This window comes from Gordionus sp. m RMFG-2023, chromosome 4, assembly GCF_954871325.1.
Source record: "Gordionus sp. m RMFG-2023 chromosome 4, tfGorSpeb1-WG-v2, whole genome shotgun sequence".
NCBI lineage: Eukaryota > Metazoa > Nematomorpha > Gordioida > Chordodea > Parachordodidae > Gordionus > Gordionus sp. m RMFG-2023.
In genome coordinates, this window is record NC_088778.1 from 31,484,990 (window position 1) to 31,508,712 (window position 23,723).

General features: G+C 31.2%; 1 protein-coding gene across 2 annotated transcripts in view; it reads left to right on the forward strand.

Annotated features, from left to right (window-relative positions):
- The window catches only part of LOC135929001 (hillarin-like), a 48,369-nt gene that overhangs the window by 12,888 nt on the left and 11,758 nt on the right, over window positions 1-23,723 (forward strand). For both annotated transcript variants that reach the window (XM_065465486.1, XM_065465487.1), the window contains exons 3-7: window positions 13,426-13,621; window positions 14,569-14,812; window positions 15,577-15,796; window positions 18,866-18,982; window positions 19,996-20,078. In XM_065465486.1, coding sequence (XP_065321558.1) covers window positions 13,426-13,621; window positions 14,569-14,812; window positions 15,577-15,796; window positions 18,866-18,982; window positions 19,996-20,078 — 860 coding nt within the window. The remainder of the gene's footprint in view (window positions 1-13,425; window positions 13,622-14,568; window positions 14,813-15,576; window positions 15,797-18,865; window positions 18,983-19,995; window positions 20,079-23,723) is intronic.

Below are 23,723 nucleotides of genomic sequence, written 5' to 3' on the forward strand. Positions count from 1 at the left end.
TGGCATTCCTATAAGAATATATTTTTTTTATTATTACATATATATACGGGTTTTTTTTTGTCCCTGGACCCTTTAGTCCCCCTCTTATACTTCCTCTCTACTAAAGTAGTAAAAGTTGGAAAAAAAAAGAATTAACCCTCTATTTCCCAATATTTTTTTTTTCGAAATTTACGAAATTCCTATCAAAAATGCCGCGAATATTTGCTAGACGATAATGTAAGGAGCAATTAATTTTTTTTATTAAAACATTTTATGGTTTTTTATTTTTTTATTACCACCTGCCTTCTTATTATTTTTATTTTTTTTAAAGATTTTTCTTTAAAAAAGAATTTTATCATTCTTCCATAATGATTTCGACAATTTACTTTTATTTGTTACATCTCTCTCACATATACGATACATGGCTCATCCTTAGATATTATGTGATGTGATGTATCGTATTAAAAATATGAATTAATTAAATAAAATAAATAATTGATAAAATGAAGTAGAAAAGATTTGAATATAAAGAATATAATCTTCGAATAAGACCTCCCCCCACCAAATTTGAGCCCAAGTCTCCGGCGTAACAAGGCGGCCGATACTTTTCGAATACATTTTTATTTCGCCTAATTATTGAAATTTAATATTCAAATTAACTCGTTTTCGTTTATTCTCCTAATCGATTGTGGAGGTCCCCAAATGGCAAAATCTTTAGGGCTTGGTCGGGGAATTTGGCTTTTGCCCTGCCCGGTCCGTTTTTAAAATTTTTGAACAACCAAAATACACAAATAATTTATAATATTGCGGAGTGATCAAATCGAAAACACTACACAACTATAGATTATCACCTTTATCGAATATCTTAATTCATCAATAATCCAGCCCAGTAAATTTTTTAGCCCGGCCCGGTCTACACTACCCCGGACGGGTATAGCCGACCTCTAATTGATTAATATTTAAAAAATAAATAGATCTAACTACCAATAAGCTGGACTAGTATTGTTTAAAATGCGCCCCGATTTTGATCGATTTTTTAAAAAGGGCCATATTAAAGATTTTAGCCAATATAAATATTGTGCAATCCTTGAGATTTGGCCAACCAAACCTTTCTACCATCTATGAGCAAAATTCCTCGGATTACGTAATAGTATTTTGGTTGTAATCTTAATCAAGCCGTTTTTGAAAACCAGAATCGGACTTTTACCAACCATAAGCTGGACCAATCGAAACGCGTAATTTACATGATTACGAATATCCCTTAAGGGGATTGGTTGTAGAAGGCAATGACCGATACCCAACCCATGGGCTGGGCTAAACCATGCAACGTTTAAAAAAAACGGGCCACGGCAGGTCGGGCAAAAAGTAGAAATACTCGGGGCGCTTAATAGAGGATAGATATTTTTTGAATATTCTGATGATTAAACAAGCCGGCTATTATGATCATTCATTCATTCATTAAATACGATTTCTTTTTTTTCCTTTTCCTACATTTTGTGTTTATCGCCTATATAATAAGAAAATCGTGAAACCGGAAACCCTCGATTATTTTTTTCCATATGATAATATTTCTGGGTTTAAAATAAATCGAACCCAGGTAACCTTAGTAAAAAAATTAGAACCGGGCATGTCCTAAAAATTTTGCCTTTGCGGACCTTTAGGGTTGTTAAGCAAAACACCGCTAAAGTGAAATACATCGTAGAAAAGGTAGAAGTTAGGTAATGGGCTAAAATCGGCTCATTATATAAACGCGTACCAAAAACTATCTCCTCTTAGCATTGAGGCGCGAGTTAGAAACGTTTTCTCCAGAGCCATCTTTTTTTTCTAAAAAAATTAAACCTGAAGAGCTGAATAGTTTCTCTTCGGCTAAATACTCGATTTAACCGGCTCAAACTATAAATGGCGATTTACCTAACTACACTCGCGACGACTAATAGCACTAGTTAAATATCCTCTCATTTTTATAATATTGATTAACTTAATAACCAGGGTTACCAGGTATCCCCCATCCAGCGGGCGCATTCTTCAATTTTTTCATCTACCCTCAACGTGACCTCTGTCGCAAAAAATTTTACAAATTTGAAAATTTTTACTCGAGCAATTCTAATTCTAAATTTAAAAAAATTTGTTTATGCATCGGTTGGGGGGGGGGCTGAGTTGTGGTAGGAACGCAATCGGGTGGCTACGGACTCCCAAATGTTTCCCTCTCACCCATAGCTACTGCCTTGATTCTCTTATTCTCAAGGAATGTTTGGGTTACCCAACAAATCCTATTGTATTAGAATTGACTTATTTTATTTTAGCGAATAATTATTTAACATACCTTCGTTAGTCATTTATTTACAATTATAATTTTTTTAAGAAAATACATATATAATATAATCAAAGTTTACCTACCTTCACCAACCATCATTTATTTTTGCGATAATATAAAATTAGGGATCTATTATAGAATAGAAGGAGAAAAAAAAATAACAATATAAAATTAAGTTTAGCTTGCTTGCCACCATTCGAAAAAAAATAAAATATTGAAGTAAGTTTTTGACAATAATATAGCAATAATTATATTGTATTGTATAGTATATGTGCATTGATAATTGATATTATATTATTTTATATAATTTTAATTTTATTTTTTTTTAAAGAAATTGAAATTTTTTTAAAACTTTTTTTAAAATATACAATACACATACAGTGTCACATTAGAATTTATGTTATATTTTTATTTTTTTACTACGATGATTTGTCAGTTGGTTGACTTATTTTCTTATACTTTAATAATAATTATATTGTATAATCATCCATTAGTGTTGTTAAAACGTCTCGTTTCGAGCCGATTTTTAAAAACGGCTAACTCAATATTTCATTCAGAAAAATATTACGCAAGCCTGAAGATAGGGCTCATAGAAGGAACCAAGGTAATATCGAAATTTTTAGGCTTAGATAATATTTTTCTGGCTAAAATATTGAGTTAGCCGTTTAACAACACTATCACCCACAAGGGTCAAAACTAAAAATTCAGAAATAAAACAAAAAATTTTTAAAAAAAGATGACAGCCTTGTTTTTTTTTTAAATATTCAAAAAAAAATAAAATTGTTTTTTATTTTCGAGTTCTACAATTAAGTCCGTAAAAAATGAGACAATCGTGTTGGCATTTTTATATTGGTCTTCACCTGGAAATTTGTCTGGTCTACAGTGCAGTTATAACTGGACCAATGATCTCTACATTTATAACGATAAAATTGTTTTTAAAATTTTTTAAGAAGTGGCTTCTATATTAGATTGGCGGATTTTTTTTTACCCCCATAAATTCATATATTTTTGGATCTTCTTCAAACTTTGATTTTCTCATTTTTTTAAGGTGTATCATATTTTTTTGATAAAATTTATTTTAAATATTAAAACCAAAAAAAATTATAATTCGTAAATATACCCCATATTGCGGGAATAATATTATAAATATATATAAAAATATAATATTTTATTCGCTTTCTAAATATTCCTTTCAAGAAATTGACCTTTATTTTTCTTTGATACTTATAGACTTTGCCACTGGATTGTGCTGGGATTCTTAGCATGTCCTATGAAAGGTTCTAACGAGCAGTTTAGAGTTATAGTTAAATAATATTGTATGTTGTACTATACTAATTACTATTTATTATTTAAAATGTTTTTAAAAAGTACATACATAAGAATCAGCTGTCGACGCCATTTTAGTGTTCTGTAGACATTTGTCTATGCTAATTTAAAAATAAATTTTTTTTTACCGATATAATAATTATGAAAAATTATAAAATGGCGTCTACAGCTGATCCATTATGCATGTATTACATTTAATAAATAAATAGTCATTCCACGTAATATTTGATATGGGAGCGACACGTTATGAGAGTGACCCATTATATGTAAATTAAATGGTTATCAACCTTTTCCAAAACAGTCTTTCCAAAATATTTCAAAGTCTTAACACCGATTCTAGCTAGTTATATTTCTGTGTTACAGGGTTAAATATATAAAAAATATGGACTATGGAATGATTTAGACTAATCTGGGATCGGTAATAATTATAAATAAGGCATTTTCTTTATTTATTGGACGATGCCATATTTATTTTACTGTTATGATATCCATCCTATAATATATAGCATTGTCTTTGTCAGAGATCCACCTAACCCTAAAGATCCGTTTTCTCTATTATTTTTGGTTATTATTGGATATATAATTTACCCTTTTTTTAAGTAACGCAAATAATCGTCGCTTTCAATTGTAGGTCCTATACTTGGACCTCTTTTATAGAAACCGTGATACGCTTAATTCGTCGCTGCGAAATTTACAAAAGCAAATAGATTAAAAAAAAAAGAATGGAAGTAAGAAAAGAAAATAAAAATGAAAGAATATCTATAATGACCGATGGATGCCATGTCGCTACGATGAAAATTAAAAAATCATATATTGCGAAACCTTACCTTTTTTTTAAAAAAAATAATAATTAAATACGAGGAAAATCGAGTTCGTAGATTTTAAAGAATTATTTTTTAAAAAAAAATGAATCATTTGAGACTTAGATAAAAGGGAGAAATTATGAATTAGAAACGTTTATAAAAAGATCATCAAAAACTAAATAAATTACGTTACAATTTGGCTTGCGCCTAGACTGATGTTGTTAAATGGCTCGTTTAGAGCCGATTTTTAAAAACGGCTAACTCAATATTTCTTTCAGAAAAATATTACGCAAGCTTGAAGATTTTGCCCATAGAAGGAACAAAGGTCTAGGCATATATTGTCGAGATCTCGAGGCTTAGGCAAGATTTTATTCTGGCTAAAATATTGAGTTAACCGTTTTAAAGAATCGGCTCAAAATGAGCTGTTTAACAACAGTAGCCTAGACAATCAATTCCCATCTTTAACGCTAACTGAATATTAGAGAACTTCAATTATTAGGCGACCATTGCTTTTTCGAAAATTATTTGTAAAAACTAAATTATTAATTTAATATCATTATTTATTATCGGATTTAATTTGACCTAAATTTCTTTATTCTTCTTTGTTTTTTTTCCACGCGTGGAATAGGCATTTTGATATAATGTATAAAAATTATTTAGTCCACTCCCAGAATCAAGGAAAATAATCCCCTCGTTTTTTATTGGTTAAAAACTTTCGTAAAATAGTATTTTTTTTAAAACTAAAACTAACCTCCAATAGAAATAGAGGGATTAGAAATATATAATTTCTTGGGTTTTTGGTACTATGTTATAGTGTTGTTAAACGCTTCTATTTGAGCCGATTTTTAAAAACGGCTAACTCAATATTTTATCCAGAAAAATATTGCCTAAATCTCGAGGCTTTTCTAATAGATATATAAATATTTGTGCTATCTATGACCAAAATCTTCAGTCTTGCGTAATATTTTTCTGGCTAAAATATTGAGTTAGCCGTTTTTAAAAATCGGCTCAAATCAAGCTGTTTAACAACACTACTACTATGTTAACAACCTCTACAAGATATTTATTTTCTCATCCTAAAATCTCCAGATTTTGCCAAATTAGGGTTAAAGCTAAGCTAAAACCTCTCTTCCCTCATTTTGTTGCAAAATATCGAGTCACCCGTCTAAATCAGGATTTTTATTATTAAACAAATTAGTAGTATTTTGGGCGCATAAACCAATATTGTTTTTAAAAAAAACTATATACCTATTATTTCATTCAAGCTAAACCTAGGCCCAGTGTCTGTCTTAAATAAAATAAATTCTTCTAATTTTGAGGCTTAAACTCTATTGTTGTTATTCATTGTAATAATTCGATGATGCTTCCCTTGGAATAGGCTTATAAATGAATGACAAAGTACTTAATGAAACAATGTTTTGTCTTGTTTGTAGCGGGGGATTAGTTTATTTTCTTTACCTTTTATATAATACAAATATTATATTTATTAATATTTTATAATATAAAATTGCATCTTTTCTTCTTTTTTTTCGTAAGAAATGTTTCTATTTTGGCGTAATAATAATATATATTTTTTTTAAATACGTGATTAGCTTTAGAATTAAAAATAGATAATTTTGTGTTTTTTTTGAAAAAAAAAAACAAAACATGAAAGAAACAGTGTTTTTTTAAAAAAGAACATGATAAAAAACCTTGAAGAAATAGAATTCTGAACAAAATAAATAATTTGTGGTTAGTATTTGGAGCGAAAATGAAATATGGATGAGGAAATGTTTTTGAGAAAGGAAGGAAGAAAAATTTCTCATCATCCCCCGTTCTTCCCTTGATTCGATGAGATTTACAATGATAATAATTTTTTTTTTCAAAAGAGCGGGGGGAATACGAATTATGACAAATATTCTTCAGATAAAAATAACGTTCGGTTTCTGTTTTTTTAAAATAAGATTTTATAATATCGGGTCGGTTTTAACTTTAAAACCGGGTTCGAACTTTTAAAAATGTGTGTGTAGCGTTTCGTTTTATTAAACCTATTATAATCAGGTGTGGTGATGGAGGGGAGTGGTGGGAAGCACATTTTTGCAACTAACAAATGATAACTGTATTTTATAAATAATATATATTTTTTCTTTCTTACGAGGTTTGTGCGTCAATTTTACCCGTGAAAAGAAAGAATAAATTTTACAATTTAAAACCCTTGAACGCGCATCGCACCGTCAAACAAGCATCACATGATATCTTTTCTTTTAAAAAAAATTGCGATCGTTACTTGTCAATCAAAATATAAATATCTTTATAACAGTTGGTAATGTCAAAAGATTCAACCCAGTTAACAACTTTGGTTCAGTATCCAAAATATTAATCTCGGGTTTGCTTTCGGTTAACGGTTAATGCCGGTTTCATGATTCGGTTTAAATTCATTTGGAACTCATTCCTACCCGATTAATGAGTCTTATTTTTTTTTATTTTACATATATTTTAAATGAGTGTTTTTTTAAACGGCTCAACTTGAGCCGATAATATTAAAATCTGAAGATTTTTGCTCATAGGAAAAAGGTTTTGGACATCTTAGCGGAATCTCGAGGCTTATAGTGCGCACAAATTGAGCGTTTACGTTTTGCCTGAATTTTTAAATAAAAAAAACGTAATGCCTTGTTTAAATCGTGGTTATCTTTTTATTAATATCCTTCTATTCAAAATTTAAGTGTTCTAAAAAAATAAGATTTGTCTTTGAATATATTATCGTCTGCGTTCTTATTTCTTTAATTTCTAAATATTCCTTTTTTTAGGATTATTTATTTATATTACATTTTTATATATTACAAAGCGAAGAATAAAATAAAGCAGAGTTGTTAAAGGATCTAGATACAGGTATCTAGATATAAAAATGTGATATCTGTATCTAGATAGATTTTTGATTAAAATATCTGTATCTAGATATTATTTTAAACGATGTATCTGTATCTAGATCCATTTAAAAAGTATCCTTTAACAACTCTGAAAAAAAGTATTGAAAAGACAAACCTGTTTGCGTTTTTTTTAAAAATGGTTGCTAACGCCAAACGGTAATTTTACCAATTTGCACGAGGCCATTTGAAAAGCATTATTGGCGCTTGCAACGCAGCGTTTGAAGCGCTCAATTTGTTTGCACTATTAGGCAATATTTTTTTCTGGCGAAAGTAGTGAGTTAGCCATTTTTAAAAAATCGGTTCAAATCGATCCATTTTGGCAGCACTATCTGTGTGATACCTTAATCAATGTGACATAACAAAAATATTTTTTTACAAAAAAAATATGGCGGGGGGGGGGTGAAGCTACTTTTTAAAATATTGTATACATATGAAATTTTTTTAAAAAATATATATATGGCAAGTTTCTTGAAAATGGCATGTATTTATGTCAAGTGAGAAAAAAAATGTATTTTACATCGTCAATATATCAATATCATCCATTATGAAAGAAAATTTACAATCACATAATACCATGAATTAAAGGTTTGGTAACGCGGGGGAGGCGGAATGAGATACGAAGGTCTTTTTTTTCCTTCATACCTTGTGGTGTGTGATCTTATCTTGTAATAATAATAAAAAGTGGGGGGAGGGGGGTAAGGTTATGTAATCAAATTTAAGAATATTTTTTTGTCTGCGTGCGATTATTTATTAGATAGGATAGGATGGGATAGGGATGACAAAACATTTTTTTTGAAAAAATGAAGTCTATTTTGGAAATATCAGTGTTGTCAAAGACCCTTTTGAAAAGTAATTAGTTACAAGTTACATTTAAAAAAAGTAGTAAGTTACATTTTTATTTTTAAAAAAACTAATTACAGTTATATTTAAAAAGTATCTAGTTACATTGTTAGTTTCTTTATTCAAATAATTTATACAATCTACTCATCATTTTAATACAATTTTCTTTGTATCATTATACAAAGTAATTTATAGATTTACAAATTTTTTAATTAAAAGGAATTTAAATAAGGATACATTGTAAATAAAAGAAGTAATTGCACTGTAAAAAAATTATCTATTTGCACCGAAGAATGTATAAATATTACACTTCTTTTACCTTAGAAATAAATTATATCCAATAAATTATTGCGCATCCTAAAAATTTGGCTCATATATAGTACAAAGGTTTGCGCACCTTAGTGAAATCTCGAAATTTAGGCAATATTTGTCTGGCTAAAATATCGAGAAGACATTTAGCAACACTACATTTTGTAACTAGCTCATTTTGTTCTCTTTTTTTCTCTAATAAGCGCTGTGCCCAAAACATCAAAAAAATTAAAATTCACAAACTTTTTATAACTTGCGAATGTTTACGAATTTTTTAAAAATAGTTTTGGACATTGTCCTAAATCTAAAAGATGAGGATATAAATTATATATCCCTATCTCTCTTCTTTTTTTTTAATATTAATTCTCCAATTTAGACTATGTCCTATCTGGTTTAAAAATTCGCAAAAATAAAAAACACCTTCAGAAATTTTTAAATTTTAACCAAGTCGTTTGTTAAAATTTTAATATTTTCTAGAATTATGCTTAGGACATGTTTTTATTTTTATATTAAAAACAGCTTATTTACTTTTTTTTCGTTAAAGTTTCGGCTAACTATATTTTTGATATTTAGGACACAGCCTTAAAAATTAATAATTTTTTTAGTGATTTTTTATGGAAATCTGGTAACGATAATCCAAAGATGAGACCGGATTTTCCCATCCCCGATTCAATGATGTATATATACTACTAAGATTGGTGATTCATTAATTAAATACATTTAAAAGTGTCCGTACATACGAGTCAGCTGTGGTTTGCAACGTATGGTCAAAATGACATTTAATATGCTTTCATATAATGATAAATAAAGACAATTAGTCGAAACGCAAGCGACATAACACGCTACAGCTGATTCCTATGTATGGCCACTTTTAATTAATGAATCGCTAAATCTGTAGTATATATACACATTGGATTTTAATCTCCTCTCTGGGGCTGAAGAGTTTCATCCATAGATCCGCCCAACTTTTTATGTTTGAAAGTATCTTTAAAGCGTATTTATATGTAAGGAAACCGAATTAAGAAAAAGGAAACGGATCCACTCGCTCAATACGTACTTGGTATTTATAACGATTTTATGCTAATAAAAAATTATGAAGATTATTTTAAATTCCTTAAAATAAATTTTTATTTCAGAAGAACAATGGAAGAAAAAAATAAAAAATATATATGTGACTTGTAGCGCGTTTTGTCATAGGTTCGCGAAAAAAAAATAAGCGCATATTTTTTGAATAAAGAGACGCGAAAAAAAATAATAAACTTATTTCAGGAAATGTTGATTACTTATTTATTTATTTACAACCATCATGATGAATATAATGAAAGAGATATTTTTATAACCTTTTTTTTAAACAATTTTTAAACAAAAATCTTTTTATTAAAAAAATGGTTGGTGTGACATTCTTTGTAAAGAAACTTTTCGTATTAAAAAAGAGAAGAAAGGATAGTGATCATAACCCCCCCCCCCCTCCTCCACCTTGACTGTATTCGCTTTTTTCGAACTGGAAAATTATAGGAAAAAGAAATTAGGGGAAAGAAATGTTTTTTCCCCTTCTACATTTTTATTTGTTCGTATACGCGTGTGACGAACAACAATAGAAATTGCGATGTACAGAAAGCGCTTCCGTAGAAAATAGCGGGATCACGTGATATATAAGCTATTTTTTTATTGGCAGCCATGGCATATTTACGTGATTTAAGTCAAACATCTGGGATCGCGTAACAGGAAAAGAAATCGAAGAGATAAATGTGAATGCGACAGCAGAATTACGAGACAGGGGTGGTGGTGGTACGATAACGGATTTGGAGAAGAAACGTTTGTGGGCAATGGATGCAGAGTTTGGTGGCGTTATTGGGTAGGGTTATCTATGAAGGATCGGAGAAACGCGTGCACATGCCCAATTCCTCGGTTAGAATAAATACGGCTATAAACCGTGTTTGGCTATCCTGTCCTGACTAATTTCGAATATAAGAAGGAAAAAAAAAATTAAACTATTATAAATACCTCTACCAGTTTATAGGATCGGAGCCTTTTGTTAAAAAGCTACCGCTTCTTTTCAAAAAATAAAAAGTTGCCCCTGGGGCCTCTTCCACGGGGGTGGGAGTACAAATAAATTGGCCTTATCGAAATCCGGGGGAGGGGGGTGTCCTCTTAAGCCGACATTATAGTCAGTATTCTTTTTTTTAAAGGCCGTCTTGAATCACTTTCTTTAACGCTGCGTTTAAAAACGCTTTTCAGTGTTAAAAAGTTAGAAGTTCGAAATTCAATTTTCAATCTCACGAATCGTATGATTCGCATCGAAACGATTAAATATAATTTATTATATCGGGTGTTTTAAATTTTATAAAATAATTCATACGAAATTATATTGATTGATTTCTTCATATTGAATTGAAAGCGCTTTACCCAAAGACGTATAATAATGCCTAGACTGACAATGCATTAATTAAAAGTGTACACCAATGAAAACAGCTGGGGACGCCATTTTTACCCATATCATTATTAAAAAAATTTAAACGATAGGGCATTTTATTCCTATATCTGACACAAAATTTTATTAAAGAATTGCCTGATCATAGAGATAATAAGGAAGCAAGTTATCAATTTATTAGTAGTTTTTAACATGAGAATAATTACTATATATGAGTTACCAAAATGGCGGGTCCAGCTGATTTGTATTCAACTACGCTTTCAAATGCATTATTATGAATGCATCGTCGGTCTAGATATTATTATATGTCATTGGCTTTATTCCGCATTCATAATTAGTACAAATTTGCAGCGAAATATATATAATATGCATTCGTGCTATGAATGTAGGGTTAAACGCGGCGTTAGAAAAGTGAACCAGTATCAGACCTTATAAATAAATATTTTGGTCTTTAGAGGGACCCTAACATCAATGATTTCAAATGATGGGGGGAGGAGGGTGGTTTTCGTGGCTCCGTATTTCGCTACCCCCAGTTTGGAATTTGAACTGGATTATATAACAGCTCTAATTCCGGTGCGGAAATAATTTTTTTTTGAAAAAAATTGTATATTTTATTAAACCGGTTTCCTATAAATTTTGAAAGAGGGATTCTGTTTCTTCAATTTTAAATTATTTATATTCCTGGTGGATGTTTATTATTATTAAACAAACACATTACTGTTTTATTTTCACCTTTCAAAAGAAATCAACGTGATTATTTTTAACAATTCTAGATCTAGAATTATACATTTGCTATAATTTCACAATTTTCCATCTTTACTGTATATTTAATAAGGTTTTATAAAAACGATTAATAATGGTATATTATGTGGGGATGTAAAAAAGAGATACAAAAAACTGTTTTTTAAGATTTAAAAAAACTGGAAAAAAATAGCGATAAAAACTAAACAAAACAAAGAAAAACAAGCTTATATTTTAACGAAATTGTTAAAAATGAAAATATATAAAATTAGATGTTAGTTTTTATAAATAACAAACACTAGGGCCTCATTTATAGTAAACGCGTTTTTCAAGCGGCGCGTTATTTGACGATGCGTTATTTACCAAATCAAGCCAATGAATATGTATAATTTATAAATATAGAACAAAATGATGAAAACGCTAGAAAAACATGTTGCGTCGAAGTATTTCAAAAATTATACTAACGCTATAAAGAATCAGCTGTGATTTCGATTAGAAGCAAAAACGCAACGCTTGTACATAACGCGTTTACTATAAATGAGGCCTAAACAAGACAATTTAAACGAGCAAATTTTAAAATGATTGTGATAAAGAAAAATTTGCTAAGTATACACAAAATATTGGTATGATAATTATAATGGTTGGCATATTATATTTTTCATAAAAATTGTAGTAAATTCTAAGTAATAAAAAAAAATAAAAAACATAAAAAAAACGGTTTTTTTTAAAAAAATTCCTAATATTATGTTTTTTATTTCCTCTCAAATGTCCTTCCTTAAGTCCCTGATTATTTATAATTTTATAGTATCCTTCTATTTTTATAAGTCAAAATAAAATAATTTTTATTACTATTATTATATAATATAATATATTTTCTTTTAACGATTTTGTTTGCGCGTTTTGACATTTGACCCGTAATTTGCATAATTTTAATAATTTGATGGCCTTTCTATTTATTTAATATTTTTATAAGTATGTAAAATAAGTATAAATATATAATTGAATTTTGTATTCTTTCTCCTCTATTTTCTTTTCTCTCTATTTTTTTTTATTACTTTATAAATAATATATATATTATTATGACTTCAAAAAAATGATTTATCGTCTACTTATCTAAACAATATGCTTTAGAAACTAACCCTATCACACGGCGGGCCCTTAGATTGACCAATACAAATAGGGAATGGGAAAAATCGACCAATGGAAATAAGGATAACTTTTTTAAGATTGATCACAAGCCTGCGGAGGCAAATTTGTTTTAGGAATCCAAACAATCGCTTTATAAACTAACCCTAATCACACGGCAGGCCCTTAGATTGACCAATACAAATAGGGAATAGGGAAAATCGACCAATTGAAATAAGGATAACTTTTTATTTTTAAAAATATTGACCACAAGCCTTCGGAGTCATTTTTTAGGACTAGCGGATTTGATTCCGCTAAGCCATAATTTTTTTTTTGAAAATTATTTTACTGGCCGGCCATTTTGTTATTTTGAATATAATTTGCTCTTTATTATTGTTTCAAAAAGTTATGGAATTTTCCTTTCTATTTTGATAGGGCTGGTTTAGATGCCTTGCGTAAATTCATAAATTATTATAATTGACTTTATAACAAAAAAAAGGTTGCTAAAAGCTTAATTAAGTCTTTTATCCTTATTCTCCTAAAATGGCTAAAAATAATGTAAAAATTATCTAAAAATTAGGCATTATAAGAATTCTAGGTTTTGACTTATTTTTACATATAACCTATTCAATTTTTTATTTTCCCAAATAGGATTATGAAAGTCAAATAGACCTCGAGAAGCGGCTCAGGGCCGAAGAAGACGAGATGTACGCCACTTTCGCGCGCAAAAGACTTCAAGAAGAGAAAAATCTCGACGCGAAATTCAAGGAAGAGTTTCACAAGGCGTTAGCCGAGCTGAGAGAAAAATTCGAGCAATCGTCATCGCCCCACTCCAAAATGTCATCCGGTAAAATATTTTAAAATTGATAAAACTCGTGACTACATAATTATATATTGAAAACTTTCTTCACCTAACGCTAGAGCCCAGCAAGTCGACCAGAAACTGCGCTGGTCTAAATTTAAGGATAAATCTAACCCCGGGCCAGACTCAAAGCTTAAACGTTTAAGAAAATATAAAAATATAGAGAATAGAAAAATTTTTTTATTTCGGTGTAGCGAATGTCATTGTCCAGTCTTTGGTTCCGACCTGACCGATAATCACAGACCTGACTACGGTCCTCAGACAAAATGGCGGTCTAGATCATTGTAACCTCTATTTTTTAATAAAAATATCCCATTTTTCCCTAAAATTAATTCTTGTTTTAAATTATTTTATGTTATTTTAGTATAAAAAATATTTTATGTTAACCAATATTCAAATCAAATACGAATAATATAATTAATTATACAAAAATATTTTTAATTTAACCCTTTCATTTCACGTTTAGGCCTAAACCCACCACTTTTTGTGAAAAACTCACCTTTACTTTAATATTTAGAAATTAAAGAAATAAGAACGCAGACGATAATATAATTTTCAAAGACAAATTCTTCTTTTTTTAAAGAACTTATTTAAAATTTTGAATCGACGGATATTAATGAAAAGAATCCTCAATTTAACAAGAGACGCGTTACGTTTTTTTTATTCAAAAATTATAACGAAACGTAAACGCTCAATTTGTGCTAACTATTATACCCTATACCTTTAGAGCAAAATTTTAACCAAAATTAGCCCTTTGCCCATATGCATATTCCTTTTGTTATAAATCATGTTAAAAATAGTTTTTTTTTGGTTATCGACTACTGCATATTGTAGTATTAATCAATCATTTTTTTTGTACGAGCCCTGAGGAAAGCAGAAATTTGTAAATTTTATTCCTTATTTGCATTTATTTCTTTTTTCCCCATCACCAGAGCCCTCCCCATCCAATTCGCCCATCTCGAATATTGCCCGGGCATCCCCTTGCCATTCATTCGTCAAAAAGCCGCTCGCCTCCACTACCCACCCGTCCGTATCCGCGGACGCCATCGACATGCTCGAAAAACGTATGACGATTAAAAGGGATCGGGAAAAAGACGCCCTTTCGCGGGTACTCGTCGATTACGAGAGAACCGAAGCCGCCCGACTCATGGAAAACCACGCCTCCCAAATGCTCAGGTACATTATCGATTATCTTACTCTTTTTAGATTATCTAATTATGGGGAAGGGGATGATGGTGGAAGGGTATTTTTAATTCTGTCCGTCCCTTTAAATAATTTTGTACTCGTGCACCCAACCCTTGATATTTTTTTTATATACGAAGGAAAAAAGATATTAGCCCAATTTAAACTTTTTTAAAAAAATTTTGGGCAATGTCCGTAAAAATATTTCGCCACAAATTGCCGGGCTCGAACCGAAAATTGCCAGTTTTTAGAGCCGGTTTATGCCGACATCTATTTGTGCTCAATATCCTGTGATTTAATTACCCATTCGTTGTCCGCTTATATTTATAACGAATTTCTAAATGGGCAAGTCTTACAAGGATAAATAAATAGATGAAATAGAATACCCCAAAGGAGATAAAATAGTGAACTGGCGGAAATGGAAGCGGGGCGGGGTGAATTGAGACTTAAATATTTCGGAGATCAATGACCGGAAGTTGTTCCTTCTCGTTTTTTTATAACATAATTATACCTAGTTCTCTCGCTTAAAACATATGACAAGATATCTAACATTTATAAGGTTTTAAATTTTTTTTTAATATTGAGGAAATCTGATTAAACCTTTTAACTTCCGGTTTGATCTTAGATGATTATTGATATAATAAGTTAATTTCAGACGATATTAATTTCACCAAAAAAAAGAAGAAGGAATATAGGGGTTAGGGATAATAAAAACATTATTTTAGCTTCAATATCAATTTTTGTGGAAAAAAAATCAGGTTTACAACTCTCCGAAGTCGGAAGAAATTACTGAAAGGCGACAATGACGCCGGTCACACTGGGGAATATTCGCATACCCCGAACGGGAAGATTGGAACTGGAGGAGGTGGAAGGAGAAAAGGCTTGGACGTTTTCGAGAATCTGCCTTTGGCTAAAAACGCCCCAGTCGATTCCAGTATCAACTCTTGCACCAAGGGCAGTGAACAGGATAATAAGGGGGTTTATATCTCCCTTTATGAATTTTAATTGATTTAATTAGAAGCTGGGTATATTTAAATCATTGTTTAAAAAAACCTTTAAAAAATTTTTTTTTTTATTTAAATCAGATTTATTTTTAAAAGGAAGGTTGGAATATGATCAAAGCTATCTTATTTATTCGATATCTTTAATTTATTCATAAAAAGGAGAATACCCTCACGTTTCTTTTAATTTAAACGCATTGAAAATGTGTAAATTTTAAAAAAAATTTAAGAAAAATTAGTTTTACTAGTGTTGTTAAACGGCTCGTTTTGAGCCGATTTTCTAAAACGGCTATCTCATTATTTCATCCAGAAAAATATTACGCAAGCCTGAAGATTTTGCTTATAGAAGGAACAAAAGTCTCTAGCCATATGTTATCGAAATCTCGAGGCTTAGACAATATTTTTCTACCTAAAATATTGAGATTGACAGTCGTTTAACAACACTAAGTTTTACAATTTTAAAAAGATAGGCCTTGTCAACTGTCAGATCATTTTCGAAACTTATTTCTCTTTAGCCTACGCTATTCAGCCTTTGAATTATGACACCCCTATTCTGGGTTGTTTTAGGCTTGATTAAATAAATATTACTCGTTGTATTTATATTTTTTGACTTGGGGGTGAATCATAATAGTCTCCTTCTTTTAAAAAAAGGTTGTTTAGAGAAGGCTATGCAAGCGGCTAAACAGATGGATGCTTAGAAATAATCCAAGCTTTGACACGACTACATGGTCTTATTATTAAAAAATTTATTTGATAGCAGGGGTTATAAACATTAGTTTGCTGGTTAATGTATTATATTTGTTGAAGATGCGGAATAAAATTTTTAATTTTGGGAATGTTTTACTTATATATTTTATTTAATACCTACTCTTAAAGATTTAGAGATTCAAATTTTAAAAAAAATCATTTTGCGCTCTAAATGATTCTGGGTAGGATTATACAAAACACAGCAAGCAGACCAATAAATAGTATCCAAGCATATTTTAGAAATTTGTGAAATAAACATCGAAATTGACAAAATAATTTACCAAAAAAAAGTTATAAAATATCAGCCTCAAATGATATTTTATAAAGAAAGATACTGATTTCAATTCACAAAATCTTTAGATATATCGCAAAAAATAATAATCGAACATATCTTACAAATGTCGAGCAATGAGTAGCGAACTTGTTATTAATAAAATATAATCGTTAATCTTCGATCAACTCTGGAAGGAAAGAAAGCAAGCAAGAAAGAAGGGGCTTCTGAAGAAAAAGAATGTTTTCCCCTTTTGGCCGGAAATAAACTTCGGGCTGGAAAAAGATTTTTAAAAAAAATTAGTCTTTCAATTTAAATATTTTGATGTATAAAATCTTTAAATTTATTTTATTATCGTTGAAATTTTATATTTAAAATAAATACTAATTAATTTGAATCTTGTTGTTAGTGTTCATAAATATAAGATCAAATAAATTGATGGTTTTTAAATATTATCAATAATTTTTAAGCTCAGGACTAGGGCCATTAAACAATTTTCACATATTCTTATAAAATAAATTTAAATAATATTCAAAAAGGTGTCATGTAGTAAAAATGTTAATTGATTTTGAAAAAATCAATGCCTTTTTTGAAAAAAAATATAAATAGCTTGATATTTAATATCTAATTCACTTTAATTTCCACACTCTGATTGAAAAATATAGGGCTTGGCAAAAATAACAATTTTTTTAAAAAGATTCAAATCAAGTTATAATATGGTACGTGATTGTAAGCACATTACCCTTTTCGCTGAAATGAAATAGCGGAACTACGCTTAGACTATCAAATCCTATCTGATTGGATTAAGAAACTGGGGGTAACCTAAGAGCGGAGCCTGTCCACAAATATTTGGGCAGGGTGCAGTTACATTTGCTTGCAAGCGGTAAAGTCCTTTAATAAAATGGTAGAAACAAGCCCGACCACCCGATTAAATAAAGTTTTGATTTTTGGAGGGGTGAAATGGCTATCTTAATTTTATATTAACTTGATAATTTAATATATAGAAGTGTTAAATAGATAAGGTGTTTATCATGTGTGTGAAGTAAATGAGGCGTTTATCACGTGTGTGAGAAATAAAAGTGGCGCCTTAGGGATGATCGGAAAGATTTAGCTGATTTATGCACCCGTGTTGTAGTTTTAGTAGTTTTTTTTTTACTGGAATTTTTGTTATTGCTCAGCTACTAACTGTTTTATGTTTAGGCTTAAACTCGATACGTCTTGACTTGTTCAGCCAATATGATTTGTATTTGCCCTATGTTTTTCTTTATGCAGGACTGCAGCCATGTCAGGGCTTCGTGCACTATATTTTGTTTTCAATTTCGTATCACGTGTCCGTAGAATTGTATCCTACTTCTTTTGAGGGTTGATTGGAATGGAGTGTGTTTAGAAATCCTCCTCAGTTTGACGTTCGAAAACTGATAAAACAAAACCCCTACAATCATCCTTATGGCGCCACTTTTATTCCTCGCACACATGATATAAACACGTTATTAATTTCACACTTCAAATTTATCATATAACCAAGTATGGCCACTAACACTACCCCCTCCATGAATCACGACTTTATTAAATCAGGGCGTTTAAGTAAGGGGCTTTGCCGTTTGCGTGCATAGTTAACTAGCCTGCCAAAAAATTTGTGGATGGGCTTCTCTCTTAGGTTGCTCCCAATTTATTTATGCAATTAGATGGGACCTGAGAGAATCCAAGCATAGTTCCGCTATCTCATTTAGCGAAAAGGAGCGGTGCGCTTACAATCACGTATTATTAAATATTTTATGTGTTACTTAAAAAAATATAATCCTCTAGAAAAATAATAAAAATTATTTTCTTGAGTATTTATAAATAACTAACAATAATGCAAAAAAAGTCAGGTATAGGCCATTTGAATTATTTTGATTAAATCATAGCAACCCTATCCTTAAAGATATCTTTTCAATCATTAACGATTTGAGGATATCTATATTATTAATTCACACGTTTCCATATTACAATAATTTCTCTCCTTTTTTCATTTATATCTCCTTTTAGAGTTCGTTGTTCAACATCAATACCGAAGCTCCCGCACCCAAACCACCTAAATGCCTCAAAGCTCAGCTCTACAGCGATCCCTCAATTTTCGAAGAAATAGACCAAAGAGCCATCAATGTTTATATATATATCTATATAAATTTTCCAATATTACGAATTTTTTTGGTCTATTACGAATTACTATATATTTTTTTAAGAACCTTTCATTTCGTATAAAATTTTAAATATATATTTCATAAAGCCTATCATTTTACTCTTCGAATATACAATTTTGTTATACGAGACTATCATAAGAGATCTGCAGGCCCCTACATTATGGGATAACCAGAAAATTTAAAAAATAAATCAAATACAAAATACAAAAAAATGTCCACCAAAAGTATTTAAATACCAGAAGACATAAGTTTATTATTATAACTAATAAAATATGGCATTTTTTTTAAATAAATATTAAAATGTTAAGATTATCGTGGGATTAAATGGAAACTTTCCTTTTTTTCATCAGACAAAATTTATTAATATTATTGGTTTATTCATCATACCCCTATGAGACGAAATATTTATCCATATTTAAATATCGATTGAATATAAATACCTCAATTAATATTTCGTCTCGACCTCGGGGGTAAGATAATCCAATATCAATAAATTTATCTTTTTAAAAAAGGACATTTAATAACAACTATAATGGCAAAAAAAAGCCTTTATTAATAATAGGTTTTCTTTCATAATATAATATAAAATTTGGTAGAAAATTTTGGCGGGATCATTTTACCTGGCCGAGTTAAATCTCGACTTTCAAAAAAATCCTATATGTAGGAGCGAAAGTATGTAGCGTGTGGATCTTCCTGCTGATTAGTATCCATTAAAGGGAAAGTTAACGTTGGTTAAAAAGCTCGATTTCGCCGATTTTCTAAAATTAAGATTTTAGTCCAAATAATATTACCCGCAAATCACGAGAATTTAAATTTTTTCCACCATTTTCTAATGAGCAAAATCTCCAGGTTTTACGCGATAATTTTTTGGCCGAATTAACGGGTTTACCCATTTTTTTCTAAGAATACAAATTCGAGCAATTTAACCAACGCCATATAAGGGAAAATATCTCATATATTTCTATGTTTATTCAGATCGCGTCCAAAAATCAAAATTCGTTTACCGACCTGGTTAGGCAATTGACTCGCCATTGTAACACTGACGTGCAAAAAGCTAGGTTTTTTGTTTGTTTGTTAGTATTTGTTGGATTAGAATATTCTTAACTTTCATCTTTACATTTCCTATATTTATATTATGTGTTGTTAAATTATCTAATTTTGACCATCTCTACCATAGGCGTAGCCAAGGGAGATAAGGGGAAATTCCCCCCCTCCTTCAGAAATTTATCACTTTTTGTGAATATCATTTTAAGCTAAAAAAAATATACACCTTAGTCCTCCCCCCACTCCCTGACTCCCAAAAATGTATGCATATATCTTAAACAATAATTTGAAAGAAAGAATGTAAAAGTTGATATTTTTTTATAAAACTATTCATCATAATTTATACATTTTTGTAAAAAAGCATTTGTATATAAAAAAAGTGAACCAAAAATGTTTTTTAAGAAATGGAATATAAGCCAAAGTTAAGTCTTAAGACAAAAATGAAATGTATTATAATTATTAATAATGGATCCATAAAATTACTAAATAATAAAATTATAAAGTGAGTAATTTTAATATATTTATCTTAATAAAATAAATCATAAATTAAATAAAAATATTAAAGCACAATACAAACAGTGGAATATTATATGATGTAGATTTACAGTATATCTTCTTCTTCTTCTTCTCCGTTTTATGGCGATTTCCAGGTTTACCCGGGTAGGCCAGTTTTCCCTCTGATTTTTCTTTTCCATTTTTGACGGTCCTGAGCATCAATACTTGTAAGATTCAAGCTTCTCATATCCGCCGCTATCACATTTGTCCACGTCATCTTGGGTCTTCCTCTAGGTCTTGATCCTCCTACTTCCATCATTGTGCATCTCTTTACCCAGTCATCTCTTGTCATACGTTCCACATGCCCAAACCATCTTAGTCTATTTCGTCGCATTACCATACCAATCATTTCTATACCTAATCTTGCTCGCAATTCCTTGCTAGTTTTTCTCTCTCTCAGAGATACCCCACACATCCATCTAACCATCCTCATCTCTGTTCTTTCTAATTTGGCTTCGTGAATTGCTTTCATTGCCCATGTTTCACCGCCATAAACTAAACAACTCCTCACGCAGCTTACGTAAACTTTCCCCTTTAACTTCAGAGAAACTTTTTTATTTGTAAGAATAGAATAGATGACATCTCTCTGAACTTCTTCCAAGCTTGTCTGATCCTTGCAACAACAGCAGAATCTACACCACCATCTGCGTTTAGCATATCACCTAAATAACAAAACTTATCCACTTTTTCTAGGGTTAACCCATTGCCAATATCCAGACCACCATTTTTTAGGTTATCATTATTATGTATCCCTTTCATGCATGTTTTACAAATAAAGGTCATTCTTTCTAACATCAAACTGCCTTTTTTCCCACTACATCTTTTATGTACCCATTTCTGGCATCTGGTGCATTGGATAGAATTTCTAGCAACTCCTTTCCCACATACACCACAAGGCCACTTACCTGATTCTTCTATCTTTAGATTTTCCCCACCAATCATCACCTTTGTTTTTGATGCATTCATTTTCAGGCCCTTTGCTTCCATAGTCATCTTCCATTTACTAACTTTATCCCTCAATTCTCCCTCACTGTTTGCCATTAATACAAGGTCATCTGCATATAATATCTCCCAGGGAAGTCCTTCACGCATTTCTCTAGCCACCACATCCATTACTAAGATAAATAATAATGGACTCCTCAGCACGGATCCTTGATGAAGTCCTACCTTCACCTCAAAGCTGTCACTATCACCATGATCCGTCCGTACTGCTGTTTGTGCTCCAACATACATTGCCATCACTGCGGTAACTAACCATTCCTCCACACCGGATTTTCTCAAGGCCCATTTTGTAATCTCACGCGGCACCCTATCAAATGCTTTCTCCAAATCAACAAACGCATAATAGAGTTTCTTTTCCTTCGCAAGATACTTCTCCTGAATTTGTCTCACCACAAAAATTGCATCTGTCGTGCCTTTTCCCGATGTAAAACCAAACTGCATTTCATCAATTTTGATTTGTTCCCTTATCCGCTTTTCTAACACTCTCTCAAAAACTTTCATTGCATGTTCCAAGAGTTTAATAGCTCTGTAAGACCCACAATCTAAAGGATCACCTTTCCCCTTGTATACTGGGATAATTATACTTCTTCGCCAGTCCTCGGGAATAGTACCTTCTGTGACAATCTGATTTGCTAAATTCATTAACCATTCAATCCCTAAATCATCAGAACCTTTAAACATCTCTGATACCACCATCGTTAAATTAAACCCGATGCCTTCCCTTTCTTCATCTTTTTCACTGCTCTCCTTATCTCGTCCTTGCCAAATTTACACCCTGGACCTTCTACCTTTGCACAACTAATATTATTATTCCATTCATTTTCTTCATTCAAAAGTCCTTTCATGTAAATCTTCCAGGTGTTCTTAATACCACTACTATCAATCGTCATTTTTCCTTCCATATTTTTCAAACACTTTACACCTATCACATCCTGCCTCTTTTTTGACATCTGTTTTGCCATTCTAACCATATTTCCAATTCCATCAGCGCATTTCATTTCTTTAGCAAACTCGTGTCTTTTTTCTTCTTGAGCCTTCGCTATTAATTTCTTAGCATTTCTTTTAGCCATCTTGTAAATAACATTATCACTATTTTCTTTGCTATTATACCATACTTTGAAACACCTCCGTTTCTCATCCAAGGCTTTCGCTACCTCTGGGCTCCACCACCAAGTCTCCTTATGTCTAGGCGGCCCTTTTGTCCATCCACATACCTCCTCAGTTGTCATTACCCAAGCTTTCTTCATGGCTTCCCACTTGTCATTCACCCCAGATGCAGATGCTTGTGCCACCTCCGCCTCCCTAATCGCCAATGCCATATTGAATTGACGTCTAGCATTCTCCTCCTTCAATTTCCAAACCTTCAGCCTTGGGACAAACTTTCTTTTAGTGACCCTGGCACCTTTAAGAGTGAGATCTCCTACAACTAGTCGATGCTGATTTATACATTCCTCTCCCGGTATCACTTTCACATTTTTTATTATACATCGATCACATCTCCTTAATAACAAGTAATCCACAACACTTTTGGTACTACCCGACTTATAAGTCACCAGCTTCTCTGATTCTTTCTTAAACATTGTATTACAAACAATCATATCCATAGCATCACTAAATTCTAAAATCCTCTCTCCTTCCAAATTTCTCATGCCATAACTGAACCCTCCATGTACTCCTTCATAACCCTCACTACTGGCTCCCACATGTCCATTCAGATCGCCAGCCAGGATAATCCCCTCTTCATTTGCCAGTCTCGATGTCACCCCCAATAGACTGTCCCAAAATACATCTTTCTCTTCTTCCCTTCTTCCAACCTGAGGAACATATGCCGAGATCATATTATATAATAGCTTTCTACCAATAATCATCTTGATAACCATTATCTGGTTGTCTAGCCTTCTCACTTCGACTACTTTGTCTACCAATTTCTCCGCAACCAATACCCCAACTCCAGCCTTACCATCATTACCTCCTTGCCAAAAGAATTTATACTTTTCGCTAGTCTTGCCAATCATTCTGGTCCCATTTCCTTTCCATCTAGTCTCCTGTATGCAGCACACATCTATATGTCTTCTGTGCAATACATCGACGACTTCTCCCGC